This window comes from Sminthopsis crassicaudata, chromosome X (genome assembly GCF_048593235.1).
Source record: "Sminthopsis crassicaudata isolate SCR6 chromosome X, ASM4859323v1, whole genome shotgun sequence".
Classification (NCBI taxonomy): domain Eukaryota; kingdom Metazoa; phylum Chordata; class Mammalia; order Dasyuromorphia; family Dasyuridae; genus Sminthopsis; species Sminthopsis crassicaudata.
The window spans coordinates 31,120,265-31,130,876 of NC_133623.1; the positions used below are offsets into that span (position 1 = coordinate 31,120,265).

A 10,612-nucleotide genomic window follows, 5' to 3' on the forward strand; every position below is an offset into this window, starting at 1 on the left:
GTGAAATCATTTCTATTCCGCCACCTCCTGGGGAGTTGTGTGGGAGGAGGGCATGTTTAGCTCCTTTAACACCAAACCCAATTACTAAAGCCTAATATCACAAGTAAAATGGTATTCAATTAAATAGCTAATGAGAATAAAGGTATCCAGCAGCAAAAGTGGATTTTTTTTTTCATTTTCTGCATAATGGGGACATTCAGAAAAGGGAGGTAGAGAGTGATAAGTGAATAACTGAGGGTTTGACAGTTATCTGCAATCAGCTCTTCCTTGAGATTTGTAATAAAACAAGTTTTTAAATATCTGCAAGGGTTCATAACAAATCTTTATTAAGATGTTTTCTAGGAGGCATATACATTGTGTAAAAGGATCTTTTCAGTAAAGTACATTCCAAAATAACCCTACTTGAGAAAGGACAGACATATTCTTACAGGCATGCAGTAGAAAAACAGTTTCTTGGAAAACAAGATGATTTTATTCATTCTTTTCTTCAATTTTCAGGACCTCATTCTAATAGTAGTGACTTTCTTCTGTTCACCAACTTATACAAGGACATGATGAAGAGTAGGGATCCCATACCTTAAGTGAACACCTGTGAACTGCAGAAAAGAAGAATACTTGAATCACACACTGGAAACTCAGTTTAAAAAAAGGAAAGAAAACACCTCCCTCCCATATGACAAGAAAAACTAGGAATGACGTAAAAAGAAATTGCATAGTTTATGTAGGCAATAAGGAGGAGTTCTGATTAAGATGAAGCAACTGAAATCAAAGGCTCTTCTTGGCCAAAAAGGAAGTCTCTGCAGAAACTCCAGGTTCCCCACTTTTCATTGAGAAGTGGGAAGGAGATCCTGTACAGAAGGGCAAAAATAGCTGTCCAATAAATTCAGACACCTTTACATTGTGCTACTTCTTAAGCATGTCAATTTGAATTCCTTTGACTGGTTTTTATATTTTACCATATCTTCTCATTTCCTCAGTTTACTTTTCCTATGCAAAACTACTTGCAATTCTATATGGAAACACCAAGAAGAAAGGCAAGCTATGAATAATAAGTCCATGTCCAAACTTTCTCTACAGGAAACTCCGATACTGAAAACTGATTTCTGGTTAAAAAAAAAAAAATCCATAATGAGACTGACCTGTAACAAAAGGATCTATGAAAATGTCCACCAGAGAAACAATGAAGTCAGAATTGGGTGAATTTCTAATTTGCTTACATCAAAGATTTCTCTAAAATCAGAAAATGGCCACAAATACTAGGCACTAATAACTTCAAATGATTAGAAAGAACACTAGCCCAAGGCATCTTCATTATGCCAGTGCTATGAACCGTGCTCCTCATCCTCAAGCAAGAACAATTATCAATTTAAAATTTCTGTAGGCCCAGCAAGCACCACATATGACTCAGCAGGTACTTCACCAATATCTTACTAAATGGAACTTCCTTCTCATAGAAGAGACCCAAGTTAACAGTTGCTATTTTCATAGGGCTGTTCTTCTCAGGTGACTAAAAATCACCTGGCCTCAGGCTAACAGGAATGTTTTATTCACTAGATGGTACTTATGCAAAGTATTGAATTATTTTAAATTAAAACAAGTTATTGTTGAATTAGTATTCAGTGTAGTGTAAAAAAATCCAAGTTGCAGGAATAGCTATGATTTATTCCAGTTTTATCCAAAATAATGTACTGAAAAATTCACATGATGGAATAAATCAATGTGCAACATCTCAGGGAAAGATTAACATCAGTGTCTAAAACCTGTGCATTTATCTACATGAAAGGAAAACACAAAACACAACCAAAAAAAAACATAAAAAACAATGCAATCTAATGACCTAAGCAGCTTTTACTCATTTCCAATGTAAAATGCAGTTTAATTTGCCTGATAAAACCTGCATGTGTCCTGAACAATCATGTGAACAATCCAACTAAACACTAGAAAATATATTTTTTATTAAAAAGATGAAATTCTTTGCCTATCAAGTCCAGCTAGTTGGCTTTCTAACTTATAATTTTGCACTAGCATGATATTAGTGAAGTGATAGTGATTTCATAAGCTATTGTACTATGAGAAGTATGACTGCTCAGACAGAGCCTGACTTAAGCAGTTTCCCTGCATTTTAGCCTAATCATAAACATACTCTGTACCTATTTTCTTATTTATTCATTATCAAAAGGTGATACTCGTTAGTCCTGTTTGCCTTCCCGCCACTGGCGTGTGCCTTCATTCCACGCAGCATAGACGAACAGCCCCAATACCATGTGAACGGCAACAACAGCAACAATTGCAGCATAGAAATAGCTATCTCGGTTGGACATCCCAAAGGCACCTAGAAGGGAAACAAAAACACACACATTTTGTCTCAGACTCGAACATACACAGTGATCCTCTTATTTGTGGAGCTAGCTCCCTGATAGGGGGGCTTGGGTCTGTGAAGTAACCAGGCCCACTAAGACAAGACAATTATTCTGAAGGAGAACTACAACTAGAACTTTTTCTAGGACTTCAGCTACTCTCTTCCAATGTCTGTAAAAGGGGCATTCTTTAGCTCCTGCCTCCTATGCCAGAGCCTGATCCCAGTGAGACACCAAAGACAACTTATAAGATTAAACTAAGCCATTTTGCAGAAAACGATCAATAAGTAAGATGTCAAGCTCCAAATGAAGTAAACAACCAAAAAAAATGGCCTTTCTGGAAGGGACTAAGAGCAATCTGACTTTTGGGAAAACAGCCACAGAATGTTAAAGAAACCAAATTATGAGTATTTAGTTAACAAGTATAAAATGGGCCATCAAAGTACACAAACAAGTTATGAAAAAAAAATGTCTGGTTTTCTAGGTTTAGAATTACCTTCAAACACATAAGATTTAGAAGAAAAATATAATCCAATAGGTAAAGTGATCATTAAAGCTGTGAAAACCAGAAGAGTCTTCAGAGTCGATGTTAATGAACCGTCATTTCTGAAAGGGACAAAAGTATATACAGATAAAAGTCAAGCTACTCAATAATGCAGTATTGCATACCAGTGGTAGCCCATGCTAGGCATTTCAGGCTGACACACAGACCCAGACAAGCCCTATGTGTCTAAGGAACTTCAAATCTATTTAAGGAAGAGGATATGGATGGAAAACAACTAATGAAGGCATCCAAAGCAACATATCAATAAGGGCAAATCAATACAGGGCAAGCTGATTAAGTGGTGAGGAGATGAAAGAGGTGGAGTGATTGGGGTCATTCAGAATATTGCACACATTTCCTTAACATCCCTTCAAACAAATAACTATACAGTACAATACAAAAAGCCTTCGTTCAACAAAGCAGCTATGTTCAATATTGTAAAGCACATTAATAGTGATGCAAACCTTCCCCCACCATTTTCCATTATACAACCTGAGCTTGAGGTATGGGAGATTGGGTGGGAGCAAGAAAAAGTGGCTCTTAGTTACAAAAATCCTGAAATTTAAATGTATTCAGCTTTAAAACCTTTTTAAAATCAAAAATCCAAAGTTTTATTGTAACCAGGAAATGTCAAAGCCGGAAGGGACTTTGAAGAGCATGGGATACTGCCTTTTCATCCCACTAGAATAAGTCACTGTTCAGGGAGGAACAGGAGCTCCTGCTAAGTATGACACCACCCATGCTGTCTATGCTGCATGCTACCCAATGTCAATCACAAACTGAAAACACTGATAAGTTCAACGATGACATTATAGCAGAGACTTTGGCAATAACTTGTTTTCCTAATGTCATTCCCCTTCTAGATGACCCAACTGCCTGAGTGTGGGTGTTCACAGAAGCTGTATTTGCTCAGCCTCAGACTGCCTAAACTTTTCTGCCAAACATACCCATCCCTGAGCCAGTGCATCTAACTTTTTCACATGAATTTTGCCTCTTTCCCCTTGGTATCAGCACCCCCTCGAATTATCGCATATAATGATCTCTTTGCATGATATATCCCACCATTAGACTAAGTTTGATTTGATTTAAGATTTGATAGTGGATGTATTAAGGTAGCAGTTTTTAACCTGAGATCTGTGACTTTTAAAAAAAAATACATTTTGATAACTATATCTCAAGGATTGGTTTCTTTTGTAATGTCCCTATTTTATTGCATGCATTTTAAAATATTCTGGAAAAGGGGGCTGTAGGTTTCACTAGACCCCCCAAGGGGTTCATGATATAAAAAGGTTAAGACTCCCCCACCACAAAGACCTTCATAAGTATTGGTCATATTGTTCTTCTACTTCTTCATATATCAACTTGTCAAAGATGTGTGATCTCTCAAGTGAGGGTACTCCTTCCCCAGATTCAGATAGGAAATAATTTAGTTTCTGGTCTTTGAAAGGTGTTAAAGAATTCCATCACTCTGCACTCAATAGTTCTTCACCTCGCCTGTATTACAACTATTAAGACATCGCAATTTGTGACTTGGTAGAATTGTCTGAGAATTTGGGATATTTGTGTTAAAAATCAAAGTATTTAGGTGTTTTTTTTAAAACATCATCCCCATCACTTGAACCTTGAGCAAATGCTTATAGTCTGTTACCAAAAGGAGAAGACAATCAACTGGTCCCTATTTGGGAAGTGCCAGGTATTGTGGAGAGAAATGGGAGCCAGTCTCCACAGAGCTGACCTTAGAGTTAGATTAAGACTGGGCGAATTGAAGTGCCCTATCTTGCCTTAGTTGTGGAGGTTCATTGAAATACACACATCAGTGATGCGATGGCTACCATGGAGGCAAAATGACACAGTATACTGATCGAACCCTTCCCTACCCTATCCAGTCATTTGAACAACTGTACCCATGTTAAAGTGGTTGGCTATAGAACCAAGTATAATGCCCATTTGCTGAAGGCAATTAGCTGCTGGGTTTTACCTTTAACATATGTGAACTTGAAGGGGGTGGCAAAAAACCTAGAGGGGACACAAACCTTAAGAATTAGAACTGGAAAAAAGAACACCAATATCATTTGGGACAATTCTCTCCCTTTAAAGATTGAGAAATTGAGGTTCAAAAGGATTCAAATGACTTGCTCATGGTCACATTACTAGTAAGTGGCAGAACCAAGATTCAAACTCAGATCTGCTAACACAAAATTTAAAATTCTTCCCATGATACCATGCCACTATAAATGACAAGTGGTGGCACAAGATACTCCAATACAACAAAAATGACTTGTTTCCTTAACAGGAATTGCCACTACCATGCTTGCTGTTTTAAGACTGTATCTGCAGGGGCCAGTTCCAAAGATCTTGTGATGGAGAGATCCATGTACACCCAGAGAGAGAGGACTATGGGAACTGAGAGTGGATCACAACATAGCATTTTCATTCTTTTGTTGTTTGAATTTTATTTTCTTTGTCAGTTTATAAACTTTTTGATCTGATTTTTCTCATGCAGCAAGGTAAATATGTATGCCTATATTTGATTTACATCTATTTTTATCATGTTTAACATATGTTGGCTTATTTGCCATCTAGGGGAGGGGATGGGGAAAAAGGGGGAATTGAAACACAAGGTTTTGCAAGAGTCAGTGTTGAAAAATTAACCTTGCCTATGTTTTGAAAATAAAAAGCTTCCATTAAAAAAAAAGAACTGCATATGTTTAATATAAAAAAGACTATCTGCAGTGGCTGAAATGATTATCAAGTAATATAATTGGAAACCTACTATAATGTGGCTGTTACAAAAAAAATTAGAGTAAAAACAAGGCAATCTTATTTCATTTAAGCAATAGCAATATAGATCTTTCTATAACTCTGAGATACTTTCAATTGTTGTCTTTATTATCCACTTTGCCATGTTTGAAAATTACTATCAGCAGTATTTCGGATTGTGACCAGGAAATTATGGTTCTGCATAGATTTGGAAAGTCCAGGATAAAAACACACTAATTCTCTAGATACCTCTAAATTCCAACCTGTTTCAACTGGTGCCTCTGCTATTTCAAAGGTTTTCAGTATTTCCCCCCCCAAAAAAAAGATTTTATCCGGGTTGAGGAAAAAATGGAGGTTTGTTGAATTAAAATTTGACTCTACTATAAAAGTCACTACTGGTAGAACTCGGTGGAAACAAGAATGAGGCGTAGGGGGTGGACAAGAATTTAAAGTTAGTCTGCAAAATGCTGGTTGCTTCAATACGTTAAAGACTAATAATTTCAATGGTGTGAATGACTGCTCCCTTTTGAATCTTTCTATAAGGCATTGGTTGGTTTGGGGGAGCTGCTCTAGTCAAAAGATTAATCACCTAGCAGTCAATATGGTGATAAAAAGTCTTTAACACTTAATTTGGTCCCTGGATAACAGGCATAAAGCCCATCACTGCTGGAATTATGTAGCACACAAAGGAAAGATTTCAGATGTGAATTAGGGGACTTGGGGCAAATCCTAGTTCTCCTATTTAATATTTGTGTAACAATGGATACAAATCATATCTTTTCTCTGAGGCTCAGTTTCCTCCAATGTCAAATAAGAGGTTGAATTAGGGGGCAGCTCAGTGCACGGTGGATACAGCACCAGCCCTGAAGTCAAGAGGACGGGAGTTCAAATGTGGTCTCAGACACTTAACTCTTCCTGGCTGTCTGACCCTGGTCAAGTCACTTAACCCCAATTGCCTTGGGGAGGAGAAGGGGGGAAGAGGTTGAATTAGATATGATCCTTTCCAAGTCTAAATAGGCCTCCCTTGGGGTTTGTCTGGGTCTTCTTCTCTTTTCCTAATAGCTCATTTTACTTGATCTCTCATCAGATCCCATGAATTTAATGACCATCAATATTGATGATTTTCAAATCTACCTCCCACTGTCTTTCAGATATTTCAAACAAAGTCCAATAGATCCTTGAACTCAGTCTGAACAGAAAAAAAAAATCCTTATCTTTCCTCCTACTCCTTCCCACCTTCCCAATTACTGTAGAGGGCAATACCATCCTTCCAGTCCTTCAGACTCCCAACCAAAAATTCTTGATCTCTCTTAATTTGGTCCCAGAACCCATCAATCTTATCCTTGCAGCACCTCTAAAATATGCTCTACCCCCTTTCTGATACTGCCACCATCCTCGTACAGGTCGTCAGTATTCTTGGTCCATTACAATAACTGTCTCCTCATTCTAGTCCATCCTCCATTCAAGCACTAAAATGATTTTTCCAAAATGCAGGCTCAACCAAGTCACACATACCCTCACATACCCTCACCCCCTACTCAATAAATTCTAATGGTTTCCTACTGCTTCCAGGAACAAATATAAAACGCTTTCCTTGGCATTCGAAATGCTCTTAATCCATCTCTTCCTACCTTTCCAATCTTCTTAAAGTTTATGTCATAGAGACACTGGTCTTCTCACTTTTTCACCAACACTCCATCTCAGCTCTGAACATTGTCTGTCCCCTCCTGCCCCATTGCTGGAAAAGCAGTATGTTCTGACTCCTGTTCCCCTGATTTCCCTTTAAATCCCACCTTGTACAGGAAACCTTCCCCAATTCCTTCCCTCCATTACTTCTTTCTTATTTCTCCCATAAATATCTTCATATATTTTTTTGCACACTGTCTTCCCCTCCTCAAGTCTGTGAGCTCTTTTAAGACATCCCCAGAGCTTACACAATGTATGGTATATAGCGGGCACTTGCCAAATGTTTACTGATTAAATCTAGAACCTTCTAAGTTCTCAGCTTAGGAAGCCCTGACACACCTTGTGCTCTATAATAAAATGGGGCATAGAGGTGTTCTAATACACTAAGGTAGATGTTTTTTAAAAAAATTTGTTTTTTTGCAAGACAACATTCAATTGTCATTCCCACCCTCTCTCTAAAGGAAGAAAAAACTTATCCACGTGTATGTTTTGAAAATTAAAAAGATTTAATAAAAAAAAAACAAAAACAAAACAAAAGCAAGCTTGAGGTGGATTCACCTGAAAATCACTTCTGCATATTTATAGAAAGGGTAGGTTATTGGATGCTTGGTAAAGCAAACAAGTTGCCCTTAATTTGAATAGGGCTCTCTCAGCTTTCTCATTGAGAACTCTAGTGGCTAAGAGGCAGTGAAAATGATTTGTTCTTGAGGGCTACAGGCTTCTATGGATTCTTGGTGGATAAATTCGGGCTGTATTAGAACCCCCAAGTCCAACCCTTTTATTTCTGGAAAGAAAAAAAAAAAGGCAGAGTAGGTAACTTATTAGGGGTCATACAGGATACAGGAAGAGACCTATATTTGAACCTTGATCCCCTTAACCACACATCTCGGAGATTTTAAATTGTGGACTGTTGGCCTGGGAGTTAGCCCCGGGTTTGAATTCTTGCACTAATACTCAGTAGCTGCATGAGCTTCCACTTGCACATCTGTACACATTTTACAGGATGGTATTAAAGCTCAAGGAGCTCACCTAAGTGATGTGCTTCAAAGTAGTTTGTGATGCCAAGGTGTGGTGACAGCACACTCACAAGGCCTCAGAGCACAAAGTTGGGAGGTCGTTTAAGAAGAGATTACTAGGGGCTGGTAGATGGCTCAATGGATAGAGCAGTGACTCTGAAGTCAAGAGGACCTGGCTTCAAATCTGCTCTCAGACACTTAACACTTCCTAGCTGTGTGACCCTGGGCAAGTCCCTTAACTCCAATTGCCTCAGAAAGAAATAATAATAATAATAATAATAATAATAACAATAATAACAATAACAACAACAACAAGGACTATAGAGTAAGGCAGCAGGGTGTGAGAGCTCGAGTGGGCTTCCGGCCCTAGATAGGCAGGGGTCCGGCTGGCGGAGGTAGGGCACGTGGGCAGCTAGGCCACCTCTCGGCTCCTGCCTTCTCCCTTCCCCTCCTCCCCCCAGCCAGGCGGGTCCCAGCCGCACCCCCACCCCTGCCCGGCTCCCTTGGAAAGGGGAGAGGAGCCGGGGCCCGAGGCTCTCCCTCGGGGCGGCCGCGCTGGCTACCTCAGCTCGGGCGGCTGCACCACATTCAGCGTCATCTTCTCGGACCGCTCCATCTTGGTCTGTGCTGTGTAACGCAAGGCGAGCAACGATTAGAGACTTTGCCTCGCTTACGCGTTTGGTCCTCTACCTAATGTTGGGGGTGGGGAAGCACAGCGGAGCCCTCCGCGAGCGCGCCCCGTCAGCTGACCCCCGGTGGCAGCACGAGCCCGGCCCCTAAGCCTGGCGAAGGGAGAGGGACAGAAGAGCTGAAGTCACGTGAGCGCAGAACATTGGGTAACGTAGTGCTCCCGGCGCTTGCGCCTGCGCCTGTGCCTGCTCCTACGCCCCGCCCACACCGAATTGGCTTTAAATAGCCGCGCACTCCGCCTTGTGCAGCTCATTGTTCCGGAGCTGCCGAATTTAAGCGCTGGGAGGGGGGAGGTGGTCGGGGGGAGGTGGTCGCCTAGCTAATCCTTGGGAGTTGCCTCGTGAGGCCCCAGGCTCCCGGCCTCGATTTCTTCGATCAAACTTCTTTCTCTCTGTAATTTTCTCTTTCCTCCGAGGTCTTCAGGAATTGTACCTGAAGTGCTTTCTCTTTTCTTCTCTGTTTAAAATCTCGATCTCAAATTTCTCTAAATTTCATGTTACCAAGAAGCTTAAAGACGCTGAACTTTTCTTTCTATTCTTTATCTTTTATGGATTGGCGGGTAAAATTTGGAGCCGCTTTAGGAAAGGGAAAGAAAGGAAGAATGGGTTTCGTTTAGAAGCTTTTTAAAGTAAATGAAGGAAATAAAATGCCCAAAGAAAAGGCAAATAGCTTAAAAAGTTACATTGCAGGGACGAGTACAACAGATTCCACTAGGAATTGGGATTTGTTTAGAAAATGCTTATTTGATGCAGGAAGCAGCTCTGCATCTTAGAAATTAAAAGCTCGGGGTTTACTTTCTCTATCCTCTACCAAACAATCTCAACTCTTCTTTTCTAAGTAGTCTCATCCTACTAAGAAGCCTAAAGACGCTGAACTTTTCTTCCTATTCTTTATCCTTTATAGATTGGCGGGTAAAATTTAGAGCCGCTTTAGGAAAGGGCGGGAAAGAAAGGAAAAATGGGTTGCGTTTAGAAGCTTCAAAAAGAAAATGAAGAAAATGCCCAAAGAAAAGGCAAATAGCTTAAAAAGTTACATTTTAGGGACGAGTACAACAGATTCCACTAGGAATTGGGATTTGTTTAGAAAATGCTTATTTGATGCAGGAAGCAGCTCTACATCTTAGAAACTAAAAACTCGGAGTTTACTTTATCTATCCTCTTTTCTAAGTAGTCTCATCCTACTAAGAAGCCTAAAGACGCTGAACTTTTCTTCCTATTCTTCCTATTCTTTATAGTGGGTAAAATTTATATTTATAGTGGGTAAAATTTGGAGCCTCTTTACGAAAGGGAAAGAAAGGAAAAATGGGTTGCGTTTAGAAGCTTCTCAAAGAAAATTAAGGAAAGAAAATACCAAAAAAAGAAAAAAATTAAAGAAAAGAAAAGGGCAGATAGCTTAAAAGTTATATTTCAGGGATAAGTACAACAGATTCCACTAGGAATTGGGATTTGTTTAGAAAATGCTTATTTGATGCAGGAAGCAGCTCTGCATCTTAGAAACTAAAAGCTCGGAGTTTACTTTCTCTATCCTCTACCAAACAATCTCAATTCCTCTTTTCTAAG

At 39.6% G+C, this 10,612-nt stretch overlaps 1 protein-coding gene across 1 annotated transcript; it reads right to left on the bottom strand.

The window, feature by feature from the left end:
• Positions 1-304: 304 nt before the first annotated feature.
• VMA21 (vacuolar ATPase assembly factor VMA21) lies at positions 305-9,239 on the bottom strand. Its single transcript, XM_074277064.1, has 4 exons — positions 8,927-9,239; positions 2,854-2,963; positions 2,151-2,332; positions 305-596 (listed from the first exon to the last, which is right to left on the bottom strand). Exons 1-3 carry the CDS (start codon positions 8,977-8,979, stop codon positions 2,190-2,192), a joined length of 306 nt encoding a protein of 101 aa, XP_074133165.1. The 5' UTR covers positions 8,980-9,239; the 3' UTR covers positions 305-596; positions 2,151-2,189.
• Between the last annotated feature and the right edge of the window lie 1,373 nt (positions 9,240-10,612).

Bases quoted from the DNA above. Each gene is read 5' to 3' on its own strand.
- VMA21 (XM_074277064.1), bottom strand. From the start codon at position 8,979: ATGGAGCGGTCCGAGAAGATGACGCTGAATGTGGTGCAGCCGCCCGAG. The intron at 2,964-8,926 runs GTAGCCAGCGCG...TGTCCCTTTCAG, and splicing joins GTGCAGCCGCCCGAGCTGAG to AAATGACGGTTCATTAACAT. The intron at 2,333-2,853 runs GTAATTCTAAAC...TTTCCCTTCTAG, and splicing joins TAAATCTTATGTGTTTGAAG to GTGCCTTTGGGATGTCCAAC.